This window comes from Carassius carassius, chromosome 20 (genome assembly GCF_963082965.1).
Source record: "Carassius carassius chromosome 20, fCarCar2.1, whole genome shotgun sequence".
Classification (NCBI taxonomy): Eukaryota; Metazoa; Chordata; class Actinopteri; order Cypriniformes; family Cyprinidae; genus Carassius; species Carassius carassius.
The window spans coordinates 6815045-6831376 of record NC_081774.1 but is presented as its reverse complement, the minus strand read 5'-3'; the positions used below and the strand labels follow the sequence as shown (position 1 = coordinate 6831376).

Sequence of the window (16332 nt, the reverse complement as noted above, 5' to 3'; positions counted from 1 at the left end):
CAAATAGAAAGATGTTAAATATATATTTTTTATGCAGAATGTAATCTGGATGTGTTTTTTGCTACTCATTCAGGTGGCTTTATCACCAGTACAATGGTGAAAATTTCTACCCATTGTTTACTTCATAGCAACACATAACTTTGTATACACACATACTTAAAAGGTTTGAGGTCCGTAAGATTTTTCAACATCAAAAATTGTAATATTGTGAAATATTGTTACAATTTAAACTAATTTGTTTTAAAATATAATTTATTTCTGTGATGCAAAGCTGAATTTTCAGCATCATTACTTCAGTCTTCAGTGTCACATGACCCTTCAGAAATCATTCTAAAATGCTGGTTTGGTGCTTAAGAAACATTTCTTAATATTTTCAATATCAATATTGAAAACAGTGCTGCATAACAGTCTTGTGAAAATATTTATTAACATTTACATTGATACAGGATTCGGTAATGAATAGAAAGTTCCAAAAAACAGCATTTATTTAAATCATATTCTTTTGTACTGTAGCTTTACAAATGACATTTTCATTTTTGATCAATTTAATGTTGAATCAAAGTACAGAATCTTACTCCTATAAAAATAGCACATATAATGAATAAAAATTACATTTGTAATACATTTTATAGTATATTTATGATACATTTTAGTACCTTATAGTTCACTTAAATTGTACGGAAAGGAAACATTAACTTTGTTTTTATTTGGCATTTAACTGAAAAAAAAGTATAAGTTGACACTGGAATGAAAAGGCTGAACTGTTATGTTTGGCTAAACTATACTTTAACCTTAACACTTTTCTTGGTCTCTTTAGAATGGGAAATTGTTTGCTCTGTTGGTGGGAAGTACAACGAATGTGTGAAGTGAGGCAAACTATCTGGCAGGCAATGTAAAGTGTTTAATATCCTGCATTTTCACTTAGATGACCTCCTTCTTCTCTCTCTTAAACTATCTATCTTCCCTGTCCAAAGTTCTTCATATTCCTGCCTTTGAACAAGTGATCCTTGTCCCGGGGCACTTTTGAATCACACTATGTTTTGTCTTTTGGCCTCAGCCTGGAAACTTTCCCAAGAAAGCAAAGCGGCATGAGGGTCAGTAGAGAAGCGTCTTCCTCTTTCCTTATTCCTCTTCCCTTTTCTGTTTAAATGATCTGTTTCTCTCTCACACACCCACCAATATCCTGTTTTCTACAAAAAGTGTCCATGTTTGTTGTTAGATCCTGGCATTTGAGGGGCTCTGCTTCTGTCCTGCCATTGTTCCCTCGTTAAAGGTTGTTAACACTTGTTGATCTTGTTAGCGGTGGCTGGCTCCAGTTGGCAGCTCGGCTGCTTCTGATACAACACAATATTGAAAAGCAATTAGCCTCATAATACCTTCCTGTTCAGAGAGAGAGAGAAAGAGGGATGGCAGCAGTGCGGTTTTGGTGCATCTGCTCACTGAGACTTGGGTGGAAAGCAGAGTGGGAGAGAGATGTGAACTTTTGTGCCAGGAATGCTTGCATTGAGCCAAACTCTCTCAATAGGCTATTTATGCACATTTCTGTTGCGTCAGTTGAGTTTAATTTATCTCAAGAGTCACGCACACACTTGAGAGACGGACAATAACTGACATGCTAGATTCAATGCAGGAATCGCTCCACGACAACATGATTTGTGATTCCGACCTGGATCTTTGACCACGTTTTAGTGTTATTATGTGGTCATTGTTACTGTAAGGGTCTCCAAACCCTTAGATCAGACTTCTTGTAATACGTGAGGAGGGAAGGAAATGGAGATTCTCGGAACCTGAAACGATATAAGACTATGATAGATGATGCTTTAAAAATTCTGAGGGTGTGTTTAGTTTCATTGGCCAGTTACTGTTTAAAGTGACTCAGATTATGACAGAGGACTTTGTTTGTGTCAATATAGACATAAGGCACGAAGTTATAGTTCACAGATGGAATGAGATTAGAAATACCTCTTTGGTCATACAGTTGCTAGTATTACCTGACCTAAGTAATGAAGGAGTTAATATGATCAAGTGGCTGTCAAGTTTGTTCAAATTATATAAATTTGATAACTGTGCTAATTTGTTCAAGTTGTAGAGTTGAAGTGATAGTTTTACAGTGGGAACCTCATGTTTTATTATTGGTTCATATTTTTCTTCCAGCAGTTTATTGGCAGTAATTAAACCATATTCACATAGCTTGTGCTGTTTTGTTTAGTGTGCATGTGTGGAATCTGACTCAACATGGTTTTCCCAAGTAGCACATGTTTCTGGATCAAAATTCATTTGTTTGTACTAGAACAACATTTCTTTACCTCTGTCATAGCTTTAACCCTAAAATACCTCCCAAAAGCAGAGGGAATCCCAGTCTTGAGTCTAACGTCCTGGTCGGTTGGGATTTTAGCAATGTTGTTCCATGGGGAACATGGACGCTGATCCAGGAACATGTCCTACTTTGGTAAATTATGTTAAGCTTTTAGCCCCCCTGACAAGACACTGCACTGCACTGCTGCTATGCAGCGAACACATCATAGATCATACACACGATCTGAGAGTGAATCGGTGCAGTGCGTCTGAGGGTGATTAACTAGCAGATACATGACAAATGCCCCAACACACAGTGAAGAGTCCAGTTAAAACAACACATTACCGCACACACAAAAACACTTACCGAAGAGTAACAGCCCTCTCTTACGATCTCTGTCTGTCTCTCACAGGTGGACTTGGGTTTCCTGCGGTATGTGACGGCCATAGGAACACAGGGTGCCATTTCAAAGGAAACGCAGAAAGCGTACTATGTCAAAACATACAAGATCAGTGTGAGCTCAAACGGAGAGGACTGGATTTTCCTGAAAGACAAAACCAAACATATGGTGAGCATTTATTTTATTTTTTATTTTTTATTATTCATGTTTTGTATTTTTAATACAAAGTGCTTGATTTTATTTGATTTTATATTTTATTCTACGTACACTTCTGTCAAAATTATGGTCTCGGTCTGTCAAGACATGAATGTTTTTAATTCAGAAAGGATGCATTAAATTGCTCAAAAGTGAAGTAAAGAAGTTATAATGTAACAAAAGATTTTTATTCCAAATAAATCTAAATTAAAATAAATATCATGGGTTCTACAATATATATATATATATATATATATATATATATATATATATATATATATATATATATATATATATATATATATATATATATATATATATATATATATACACACACACACCGTATTTTTCGGACTATAAGTCGCACCTGAGTATGTCACATCAGTCCAAAAATACGTCATGATGAGGAAAAACAAATATATAAGTCGCACTGGACTATAAGTCGCATTTATTTAGAACCAAGAGAGAACATTACCGTCTACAGCCGCGAGAGGGCGCTCTGTGCTGCTCAGTGTAGACTACAGGAGAACTGAGCAGCATCTCTGGCAGCAAAGAGCGCCCTCTTGTGGCTGTAGACGTTAATGTTTTCTCTTGGTTCATTAATCTTAGTTCATTTCTCTTGGTTCATGTCAAATTAATTTTGATAAATAAGTCGCACCTGACCATAAGTCGCAGGACCAGCCAAACTATGAAAAAAAGTGCAACTTATAGTCCGGAAAATACGGTGTGTATATATATATATATATATATATATATATATATATATATATATACATATTTATTTATTTATATATTTATATATTTTTTTTGTGTTTTGTATTGTAACACTTTTATTAGTATTACTTACATTTTTTACATGTATCTTTTTGTTATTTGTGTAGATTATTTGACAATAATGTGTGTAAAACATTAATGCCAATAGAACTCTTTTACCAGTTGAACACTGGTAATGACAAACAGTGGAAAAGGGGGAGGAATATGATACATGATGTCTCAATTCTCTTTTTCTCAGGTGTTTAATGGAAATCAAAATCCCACAGATGAGGTGCGTGCCAGGCTGCCCAAACCCACCCTGACCCGTTACCTACGTATTCGACCTCTGTCCTGGGTACAAGGCATCTGCATGCGTTTCGAGGTGTACGGATGTAAAATATCAGGTATCTCATCCCACACACACACACACTCATAGCAGAGGATTTTTTTGCAGTGAGATTCAGCCATGACATCACTAAGAAATCCCAGCAGGTGTTGCTGTGGTTTGCAGCACTGAGTCACTTTCAGTTCCCCCAAATTCGCGCACTCCGTGTGTGATCATAGAGAATGACTCCACTCTCTATTCACTGACACCTAATACTGACATCAAGAGGTCCATCTGCATGTGTGTCTGTTTATTTAAATACATTCTCACCAGTTCTGACAGGTAGAAGTAGCCTCTATGTCTCTTTCCTGTGGTTCAGAATATTGATGCTCCTTTCATCAGAATAGTTCATATTCTCTCTCCTTCTCTCAGACGCCCCATGCTCCAGTATGCTAGGGATGGTTTCGGGTCAGATTTCCGACTCTCAGATCACAGTGTGGCCGTCGGCAGAGAGGGGCTGGCTCCCAGAGCAGGCCCGGCTCCTAACCGGCCGAACAGGCTGGGTGGTTGCTCACCAGCAGCAGATTGTCGGAAAGAACCAGTCACTGGAGCTGGATCTGGGGGCCCAGCGGATCGTATCGGGTCTCATCCTGCAAGGAGGGAAATACAGAGACATGAATATTTTCATCAAACGCTTCAGAGTTACATACAGCACAAATGGAACGGACTGGAGCCACATACTAGAAGAAAACAGCAACAAAGTGAAGGTATTGCATGTGTAAAAGCCTGTTCACACAAAGAATGACGTCTATAATGATTATATACTATGATTATATTAGCTCCCACACCAACGGTCGGGAACATTCTGTTTGTTACAACCACTCACTGAATATATATTTTGTCCGCCACTTTAAATTCTCAAGCTCTTTAAAGTCAAGTGGCTTCTGATTGGCTGTTCATGTTTTCATCATTAATCAACTGAAAAAAAGTGTTGTTAATTTTTCTGTGTCATTAATATTATAGCTGTGGTCTGGATGTCCCTATTCTCATGGAATTGGAATGATTAGTAAAACGCTGTAATTTATATAGTTATTGTTATAGCTAAGGGTCGTTGACACCAAGGACAATAACTATAATGATATACTATAAAGTTTTAGTAAATGTTCTAATTTTACAAGAATAAGGAAATCCAGACAGCTATAACAATAAAACTGTCCAGCTTATGAACAATAAAAAACATTGAGAGCCAATCAGAGTTCTGTGGAAGCCCGTTTCCGCCACTGAATAAAAAATAAAAGTTTTTTTTTAACTCGTAAATGTGAGTTTATATCACACAATTCTGAGAAAGAAAGTCATAATTGTGTGATATAAACTCACATTTGCGAGTTAGATAGTCAATATTGCGTGACATAAACCCACAATTGCGAGAAAAAAGTCAGAATTGCGAGTTTGTTCTGAGAGAAATGCAGAATTGAGAGATAATTTCAGGTTTTCTGACTTTATAATTCGCAGTTGCGAGTTTAAATCTCAAAATTCTGAGAAAAAATGTCAGAATTATAAGATGTAAACTTGCAATTGTGAGAAAAAGTCTGAATTGTGAAACAAAATGTCGCAATTACCTTTTTTTTTTAATTTAGTGGCGTAAACAGGGTTCCACCTGACTTTAAAGAGATCAAGCTTTTAAAGCAGCAGAAGAACATGCTTGTATCACGTATTTAACGTCAACGTTATTGTCATTTATTTGTGTGGATGCTAATAATAGTAAACGTTATAGTTATTGTTATAATTATCTTCATAGTTATTGTTTTTGGCGTAAATGAAATGCAGTTTTTTTCATCTGTTTAAGCAGACAGACACAAAATGTTCTAAAGAAAAGTAAAAAATTTTTGCATATCCAGGTGTTTACGGGTAATCAGAACCACGACACACCGGAAGTACGTACTTTTGATCCACTGCTGATGCGTTTCCTACGTATCTACCCTGAGCGTGGCTCTGCTGAAGGCATGGGGTTAAGGCTGGAGGTTTTAGGATGTGACCTGCAAGGTGAGTGACAACCAAACCAACCAATCACAGAGCTAAGAGGAATCTCGTCCTATTCCAAATGAACAAGATTGTTGAAATGGTGTATAATTTGTGAAAGCTTCCTTTACTTTAAATAACTTGCCTGTCTAAACATCCTTGATCTCTTTTCAGAGCCCACAACGACTCTTCCCCTCACCACCACCATGGAAACTACAGTAGCTACCATCACCAGCGCTCCAGGGAATATTCCAACAACCACCATTATTCCAACAACAGTGGAGAATTGCGATGATGATGGCAGCTGCCACAGCGAAGCAGTTACAGACTATGACACAACAGGTTAGACACACACACACACACACACACACACACACATGCATTCACCTCACTGACATCTATGAGCTAATTATGTTAATTAAACCATAACACTACCTCATCTCCTTAGAGAAACCTTATGGTATTTTTAGATTTTAATTAAGACATTATTTACTGACTTTATTATGCTGTTTTCATAATAGGGACGGTTGGGAGGTCCCAATAACGTTGGTGATTTTAGGTTTTACTATCACTGTGGGACATTTAAGTCCCAACAAAGAAAGCAATACCCTCACATACACAAACATCCACATAGAGACAGACTATGACCCAAAAGGTTACAAATACAAACACCCACACAGTGAAGCACAGACCAATTACGACCCAAAGGTTACATACAAACGTCTTAAATGGTGACCTATCGGATTACACAAACACGCAAATACACGTTTATCATTTCAACATGCTGCAGAATGAAGACAATGGCTCTCATTCACTAATAATTGTGTGGAATATTTCATATTTATACACACATATGCACTTCTCACTAAAAATTTCCATCTAATTTGCAACACGTGTGAAGGCACATGATTTGGTCTTAACCTCATTCTAATGTTAATGAATTTCGGAGTATTCTAAATGAGCAGACGAATGCCCAAGGTTAGTCATTTGCATAAATCACACCTAAATCATCTCCATTTAAGAGCTTTCTGCATGACCTTTCTTTTCCAGACTTTTGTCGTCAATCTCTGCAAACATATGTCATGCTCCTTAAAACACTTATTCACCTCTGAGAAACACAGCAAACATCTTCGAGCAAATCCGTCCTCAAAACCAGTGCAAACATATGAAACCCCTTTAAAACAAAATCCGCATTACAGAGCTCGCATTAGCCAGATAATAAGCCTCACAGTTTGAGCTGTAATGCATCTTTTCTTACTTTTTCACTGTATATGATTAAATGTATTTAAGATGAAATGTCTGTGTATAAGATTTCATCTTAACATGATTATAAGGCCACCCAGAGTATGTTATTTTTGCGTGTGGTTTCAGTTGTTCCTGCATTTAGTGAATGACAGAGTGACAAAACATGAATCAAATATAAACATACAGAACATGCAAATGGAATTTTACTAGTCTGTATTTCATTAACTCTAAAGCACTTTCTGCATTTTGTTTTCCTTAGAAACTGCAGTGGCAGAGCCATTTATGGAGATGGAAGCAGTACCTGGTGAGAAACTACTACACACACAAACAAAAAAGACAATTATCTGTAGTGGCAATAACAATTTGGAGTGTTGCTGTTGTTGTAAAAAAATAAAAAATAAAAAGTGGTTCACTATCAGTGGGTATTATCTTTAGTGGCTGAATATAATTCCTACAGAAACACATTACGGGAAGCATACATATACTTGATTAGCCTGACAGAAATGAGGAACAAAATCCTCTCTTTGGAGTTTTCCATTTCGAGCGCAAAGAAAATCTCTACTGCCACCAAGTGTTGTGCTGCAAAATTACATGCTATAATCTCCAGTTTCTTAAAACCGATTCATGCGTTTTTCTTGTTTTACACATTAACTTATTAAAATAGATTTTGTTTTACTGATTTAAATTTGGAACAAAAACAAAATTGCTAATGGCATGAGAAAAATATTGAATTCAATACTCAGTTCAAGATATCATTTCTGAAATCTCTGAATTTTGCTTCTCGGTTAAATGTGTCTTGTTTTAAGGATGCTTAGATGTTTATGAAACAACAACACAGAAACACATTGCATATGAAAAGCTCCTAAAACTACCTAGATCATGAGATTTACTGAGTCATTGAAGAATGTGATATCTAGATACAGTGCTGTGCAATTGGCCAGTGGTTATTGGTGATTTAGCAGATTTCGCTGCAGTATCCGTTGGCAGACTCAGGCTTGCTTAATGCACTTCACTCCCCTTTGTGGTTTGAACCTACAACCTTTTGAATACCTGCCAAGAGCTTTGATTAATAAGCTACCAGCAGTCCAAAAAGGATAGAGGCTGTTCAGTCCCATACTGCATTAACTGTGGCTTACCTGAACATCTTTAGTTGGTTTAAATGGAAAGTAAATCCAGTTCGAAGAACTGTAAAGTTGATTTATCTTTGTTTGTGCTACTTTTTAGCATATATTTGGTTTGCATGTGACTTTGGCTGGGCTGATATTCCCTCCTTCTGTGGATGGAGTCAAGATGGAGGGGAAGGAGCTGAATGGTATATCAATAACAAGGGCAAACAAACTGATCACAAACTGCCTAATCTGGACCACAAAGGTAAGAATAATTGACGTTTACATCAGCATAGCAAGAAATATAGATTTATATATTCCTAAATGCACTTTTATTTTAAAGTATAAGGCAGCGTATTGAGATAAAATGTTAATGCTAAAGCTCCTCTCTTCTGTTTCAGGGATGCCTCACAACTACATTTACGCAGCTTCTAACACAAACACGCAGATAGAGATTGAGAGAGAGACGGATACGGAGACAGATGAAGAACTGAAGAGAAAAGGAAGAGTGGCAAGGCTGGCCAGTTTGCCGGTCACAGCCCCGGACTCGGACCTGTGCATGTCTTTCTGGTACCACTTCAGTGAGAAACACACGGGAACTCTGAACATCAAGCAGAAGATGGAGCGATTAGAAGTGGCGGAGGAGAAGAGAGAGGACAATGAGCTTCTGATCCGCTCTGTGAACAGCCAGATGAAAAGCAGATGGAGGGAAGGAAGAGTTCTGATTCCCAGTGCGGACACTCCTTTTCAGGTACTAATGGCCACTTTATGAGCCGAACATCCTGATTCCAACATGACACTAACTCTTGTTCTGTATGTGCATGACAGGTGATCCTCGAGGCTCAAGTGGATCCTACAGAGTCTGGTTACATCTCACTGGATGATATAAAGATACTGGATGAAGTGGATCCTGAAGAATGCAAGGGTATGTTTAACCACACCCCTTTAGTTCAGCCCCTCCTTCTTTCTGTTTGGCCTGCCCTCCTTTTATTAGCAGATTCTCTCACCAGTTAAAAATCTCCATTAATATGCATCATCAAACATCTGCATCCCTTATATAAAAAATCAAATGATATTAACAATAATTGACCACAACAGTGACCACCCAATTTTTTTATTGATCATAAAGGGATAGTCTATCCAAAAATAAAAATTTAACCCTGGACCACAAAACCAATCATAAGGGTAAATTTATACATCATATGAAAAATGAATAAACAAGTTTGCCATTGATTTATGGATTGTTAGGATAGGACAATATTTGGCCGAAATACAACTATTTGGAATCTGAGGGTGCAAATATTGAGAAAATCTCTCTTAGCAATGCATATTACTAATCAAAGATTAAGTTTTGATATATTTACAGTAGGAAATTTACTAAATATCTTCATGGAACATGATCTTTACTTAATGTCTTAATGATTTTTGGTAAAGACAGTCATAGAGGTTATGAATGACATGAGGAGAATAAATGATTAAAGAATTTTTGGGTGAACTATCGCTTTAATTCCAGATGTATACTTTTTTTTCCATAGGCATTTTCTATAATAACGTTCCCACCAATACAATAAGCTCTGAGATAAAACACACCTTTTTAACATTTTTTTTATGTTGAAAATATCTCTAAAAGGAATGAATGAATTTTGAAAGGAGTTCATCTCCTTGATTAGTTTGTGTTTGCATTTCAGACCCAGATAATACAGAAGGTGATGAAGATGAAGTTGATGAGATTGGTAAGACCCGCATTTTATTGGGAAAACATTATAATAAGGCCTCATTTAAGTGTTGATTGCCCAATTCTGTGTACAGCAAAAACAAATAATATAAAAAAATAAATAAAATAATAATAATAATAAAAATGTAAATTGTCTTTTTTTTAAGTGAAATTATTTTTAAAAAACGTATTTTTATTAAAAAAATAGTATAGAAAAAATTACTCTGTTTTTTACTCAGACATTGCTAATACATTTCACAAACAATTACAAAGAAATGGCAAGTTGCACAATTAAACACAATTTTTTAAAAGATAAACTGAGATAGTATTTCCTTGTTCAACACAACTCCAATAATCTGCTATTTGCAACTTTTAAATATATATATATATTTACAGTGTACATTTACTTGATTAGCAATATTGTATGAGATCTTAAACCTATGGCAAAGGTTTTCTTGTTTTAAGCAGAAACATAAAAAAAATATATTTACTCATATATTTTAAACAAGAAAAGGATGATTAGATATGTGTAATTTAATTGGCTATCATCTCCTATTTACTATTATTCAGCTGGCTTATGCTTATGTCTCACAGTGTCTCTGTTTCTGTCTGTCTTTCTCTCTTAGTAGAGAACTGTGAGGGTACTGACAACACCCTGTGGAGTTTTGGACGCGGCTCCATGCTGAAGAGTTTAGACCCCATCCTGATCACCATCATCGTGATGAGTGCTGTGGGAGTCCTGCTGGGTGCCGTGTGCGGCGTGCTGTTCTACTGCGCATGCGCTCACACTACAAACAGGAACCTCTCCGCTCTGGAGAACTACAACTTTGAGCTGGTGGATGGAGTCAAACTAAAGAAAGAAAAACTCAGTGCACAGAAATCTTACTCAGAGGCATGAGGAATGCTGGACAAAGCCAGGAAACATTTGTTGGACAATGCTGGAGGAACGTTCGTAGAAGACCGAGCGTTATTCTCAGGACATGCAGGAAGGGAAACTGGCCTCTAGAGGGCGCCATGTATAGTTTGTACAGCCAGACGATGATTGTCTACTGTTTGTTTGTTTGTTCGTTTGTATATTTGTTGCTGGTGATGAGACCAAGACAAAACGATGTATCCTCTCACACAGCTGGATATTTTTTTCGACAAGCCCATTTTTCAGAGCTGTACACAACTGGGTTTTCAGTGTTACTGTGCTTGTTTATGCTTGGAGATGTGTTTGTTCAGTTGGTAACTTGCTCTTCATTCCAATGGTGCCTTTAAATGTGTTTTTGTTGACTTTTTACACATGGGTTCCTTCTTAGAAAATCACTTGCTTTCGAGGACAAACTTCACAGATACAGGCCATTACAGGTCAGAGGTCAATACATAATAATACATCTAATATAACTCAATAAGACATGAGCATGATGTCTATCTCAGTGTTGAGTAACTAGATTATTTGGTCCATCTCCACTCAATATATATATTATAAAACAACAGGTCAGAAGACATTTTGTAAGGGAAGCATTATAATATGACCAAAAATTATGATTTATTGATTTATTACACAGTTCTCTGCACTGCAGAAATTTAATCAGTATTTTTTTCTTATTTTCAAGTAAAAATGTTAAGATAGTTTTCTTGACAAGCAAAATTGTGAAAGATATTAAGGCCAATGGTGAAAAGTTTTTCTTGTTTTTAACTTAAACATCACTAAAATTTGTTTTACTCATATATTTAAAACGAGAAAAAAATGCTTTAATGGCATTAGAAAAGTATTTCATTTAATACTTAAAACAAGTTTTAATAATTGTATATTTTGCTTCTCGGTTAAATGTATCTAGTTTAAAGAATGTTTAGATATTTTGCTAGTAACAAGACAAAAATTCTCATGAATCAGGATTTTATTTTATTTGAAATGCACTTGGAATTCTGCAATCAAATATTTTAGTATAATTACATCTAAACTAAAAAATAACAGTCCTTCAGGGTCATGATACAGTTCAATACAGGTCAAAGGGACAATGTTTAAATACATAATTCATCTAATATATATCAATAGGACGTACGCATGACATATTTCTCAATGTTAAGTATAGCTAAAAAGAGATTCTACCACTTTATTTGGTCCATCCTGACTCTATATATTGTAAAACAACAGCTCAGAGGACATTCTTTGAGACAGTGTTTTTTTAAACGATGGAATAGTAATGCAGAATTTTTTTCAGCTGCCCATGTGGCATGTGAGTAAATGTGTGTTGCCATGGTATCGAGTGACATCATATTTCAGAATGACATCATAATGTCTGCAGACCATCTGTGTAAACAGTGTCTTCTAGGCTGGACCCCTCCTGATCAGGAGACGCTCACTCTGGGAACGTCTGGGAATCGAAGCGGAGACAAAGCAAATGAAGCATCTAAGAGCGCTAATGTGGAAGCATCTCCCCAAGGAAATTAACTGTATTTGAAGGATGTGAAAAGCACAAACTGATCCGTGCTCTTAAGCAATGAGAGGACAACCTAAGAGAGACAAGACCACAAGTGCTGACAAAGGCATATGGGTCTATTTTTTTTTTCAGCAGCTTGAAGGAGATGCCAGAACATTTTCTCCCACTCAAATGAACCAACGTATGTCATTTTGCACTGACAATTATATTTAATGAAAGATTTAGATAATAATAAAAGTGTTAACTACTTTAAACTGTAAGAGGAATACGACTCAGTGTAACAGCTCACTTTTTTAATGCTATTTAAAATTAAATGGTATTTTTCTTAATTGTAATAGTTGTTTTTGTGTCCAGAGGAACTGAAGAAACAGTTCAGACTCTCACAAAAAAAAAAAAAAAAAAAACACTCAGTTCCACTTGATGTTATGAAGTCCAATCTGTCTGGTGGCTGTTTTGTATTCACAGTTCTGTGATAAACAGAAAAAAAAGACTGAAGACTTATGTCTCATCTGCTTCAACTAATTCAACCAATCACCTGTTTGCAACAGCAAATCTTTGACTAATCGGATTTATTAATTTCTCAACAACAACATTCCAAAGAGCAAAGTTAATAAAGTTTTTATAAATATTTTGTTTGAAATAACTGCCTTTTTATTTATGTGAACATTATTTGTGTGTGTGTGTGTGTGTGTGTGTGTGTGTGTGTGTGTGTGTGTGTGTGTGTGTGTGTGTGTGTGTGTGTGTGTGTGTGTGTGTGTGTGTGTGTGTGTGTGTGTGTGTGTGTGTAAACAGGTCCATATATATTTGGACACAGGCACAATTTGTATTGTTTTAGCTGCTGACCAAAACATATTCCAGTTACGGTTATATAATGGGTAAAATAATTGGAGGAAAGTTTAAGGAATTACAGCTCTTTATTATGTACCTCCCCCTTTTCAAGTGACCATAAGTAATTGGACAGTTGATTTAAAATGGTTGTTTTAATTCCTAAGCAATTTATGTACTATTTTTGTCCAACCCCTCAAATTAAATCTTAAAATCTGCACTTCAATTTTATCTTGATTGTTTCATTTTAATTTTATTATGTTGGCATACAGAGCTACAATTATGAAAATTGTGTCAGTGCCCCAAATATATAATATAAGTGCATTTTTTTATTTGTTTTCTAATTTTACTCAAAGGCACGTCAAAAAATCCTATATTTATATAATTGTTCATTGTTTGTTGTTAGCCTAATTGATTTTTAAAAAAATATCTAAATAATATCTTTCACAAAGTGACTTTTTTTTTAAATGCATTATGCTCACAAGCCATTTAATATTTAATAAAACAACTTAGGATCATTGAAACTGCCATTTTGAAAAACTGAAGAGAGAAAACTTTTTTTAGGGTATACCTTCAAAATATAGTCGACCCATGATCTAAAGTATGCCAGTGTGGCTGTATTGTGGTCACTTGTTTAGCCTATAAGAGCTTAAAGGAACTGTATGGTAAGGTTTTTTTTTTGGTACCTGTAAATATATGTTCCAAAATAATTTGTACTTCTAATGAGGCGATTTGCTTCTTTCTTTCACACTTGATGTGCTGTTTCCGCGTCTCTGCCACTAGATGATGCTACTCTATAAATCCAACGTGGCTGCAGTTTTAAGTCGATGTCACAAAAGGGCAAATAATCAGGGTTCTAAATTAACACCCGCCAACCCGCCAAATGCGGGTTAAAATTAATTTTGGCGGGTTTTTATTAAACATTACTAGCCAGTTTGGCTGGTGATCCATGGCATGAGGCTCTGTTCTCGGTCATTTATCCCCCTGGCAGCACTTCCTACATTTCCCATGAACACTGTGCTGTAATGCTACGTGATGACGTTTCATATGCCCATTGGCTGCACGCAGTTTGCAGTTAAACCAGCGCGAAAAAACATGGAAACGAATAGAGCGTCCATCAGAAAACACAAGGAAGAAGAACGAATGGAGCCAGAGCAGGGAACATAGACTGAAAGAGGAGGGAGTTAGCTATTAAAGAAAAAAATTAAGATTAAACTAAATGCTGCGGTGGTTTGGACAGATTTCAGGGGGCGAAAATAGGAACGAGGCAGGGGATGAGGACATTACGGAGCCCCGCACGTCACCTGTAGGAGAAAAAACAATCAATCCGTGGCGACGGTTTTGCAATCCGTCCCCTCAGTTTATAAACCGTTCTCGCGAATTCATAAACTGTTCCTTCGGTTTAACAAACCGTGCCCACGAATTTCCAATCCGTGCGCTCAGATTTTGTAAACCGCACCCTCGATTTTTTAATCTGTACCCACGAATTCATAACCTGCATGCGCGCACACTTTCGCAATCCGTTCCCATGGATTTGTAAACCGTACTCACAAATTCATGCAGCAAGCTCCTACGTGTTAACATACAGTTTTAATGAATATTATTATGTGGAATGGGCAGGGGCGTCGGACTGGGGGGGTAAAGGGTACCGAGTACCCAGGGCCCGAGGCAGGGGGGGGGCCCTTAGACGTCAGTTTTCTATACATACATATACATGCACTAACATTTGTATAGCATTTATGTACAACTAAAAAAGTTCCTGTGCAAAACTAAACTTGTAGTTAGGCGCTGGTTTGGTATAAAAAAGTCATTTTCATGCTGTGCAGGGCCCCACACCCCTCTCGAATCAATGCAAATGGTACGACCCGCAGGCCAGGTGCTTCTGCTGCGGACCCGCGGTGATTGAATCAGTTGATGAGACAGGAGCTGGAGTGAGCCGTGAAGAGTCATGTCTCTCCTTAAGAAAGGAAAATCAGGGGCTCAAAAACGAAAAGAGAAGCAGAATAAAGAGAGAAGGGCAAATGAGGGCAAGCAGTTGCTCACAAATTTTTTTGAAAAGAGAGGTGAGCTCCAAATGCATCATCAAGCATTGACATTGTTTTAACATAAATATCTACTCCCGGTAGAATAGCATACATTTATGTTTGCATTTATGAATAATATACCAATACTTTATAGTATCACACCCTTCATAGCGAGCAAACAATGTTTCTGATTATTACATGGCTTGGCTGAATTCCAATGTAGAATGCGGTCTGTTATTTCTTGATAACAGACCGCTGCGAAGTATAACAGACCGTTGCCATGAAAAACAGCGCGTTGCTATGGACGCGGAACGGACTATTTTCTTTGGCGGAAGCAATACAATCGTTTTTAAATCAATAAACTCTTCTGCTGCAGTTCTCCCCACTCTCAGAGTCAGAAGTTTACATGAAAACACTGTATATTTCCCTCCATTGTCAAAATCTAACACCCGCGAAAACACAGATCGTTAGCGCCTATTTTACCGCATTGTTATGCAAATTAGCTCGCACACGCTCTTACATTAAGTACAGGATTGTTCTCAGTATAATAATGCACATCTTAATGATTGAAAAATGACTTATTTTAAAACATAATTCAAAGACTGAATGTCTAGTTTGGCGGTTAGTTTACCCTGTGATTCTATAGTCTAGTCTGCATTTATTTTAAACAGACAAATAATCATCAATTATCTTGTACTTAGCCTACACTTTAAAAAAAAGGTATTGTGACAATAAAGGATATTTTAGCAACCATTTGAAGCCATATATTTCAGTTTCAGAGTCAGACCCTGCAGCAGCAGGCCCCTCATCATGGCTAGGTGAAAGCAGTGACAGTGAGGTGGATGTGAGTGTGACAGTGAGACAAGGTGAGCTTTTTAACACTTAGTAATTAGTAATTAAGTGTTAAGAGGAAATAAGCAAAATTAGTACATTGTTATTGTACACATTTAAACTTTAAAGTGTAATTACTAATTACAGTTTAAAGTTTACAGTTTAAAGTTTAA

The 16332-nt window shown here is 36.6% G+C and overlaps 1 protein-coding gene across 2 annotated transcripts in view; it reads left to right on the top strand.

Annotated features, from left to right (window-relative positions):
• Positions 1-13107, top strand: part of LOC132096167 (neuropilin-1a-like) — a 28939-nt gene extending 15832 nt beyond the window's left edge. The window contains exons 7-17 of one of the 2 annotated variants that reach the window (XM_059501391.1): positions 2709-2864; positions 3904-4048; positions 4402-4736; positions 5868-6012; positions 6163-6330; positions 7493-7537; positions 8458-8604; positions 8741-9090; positions 9168-9264; positions 10028-10072; positions 10683-13107. In XM_059501391.1, the coding sequence (XP_059357374.1) occupies positions 2709-2864; positions 3904-4048; positions 4402-4736; positions 5868-6012; positions 6163-6330; positions 7493-7537; positions 8458-8604; positions 8741-9090; positions 9168-9264; positions 10028-10072; positions 10683-10951 (1902 nt within the window). In that variant the 3' untranslated portion in view covers positions 10952-13107. Of the gene's footprint in view, positions 1-2708; positions 2865-3903; positions 4049-4401; positions 4737-5867; positions 6013-6162; positions 6331-7492; positions 7538-8457; positions 8605-8740; positions 9091-9167; positions 9265-10027; positions 10073-10679 lie in introns of both variants that reach the window. The other variant, XM_059501390.1, reaches the window with a different exon arrangement.
• The last annotated feature ends 3225 nt before the right edge of the window (positions 13108-16332 follow it).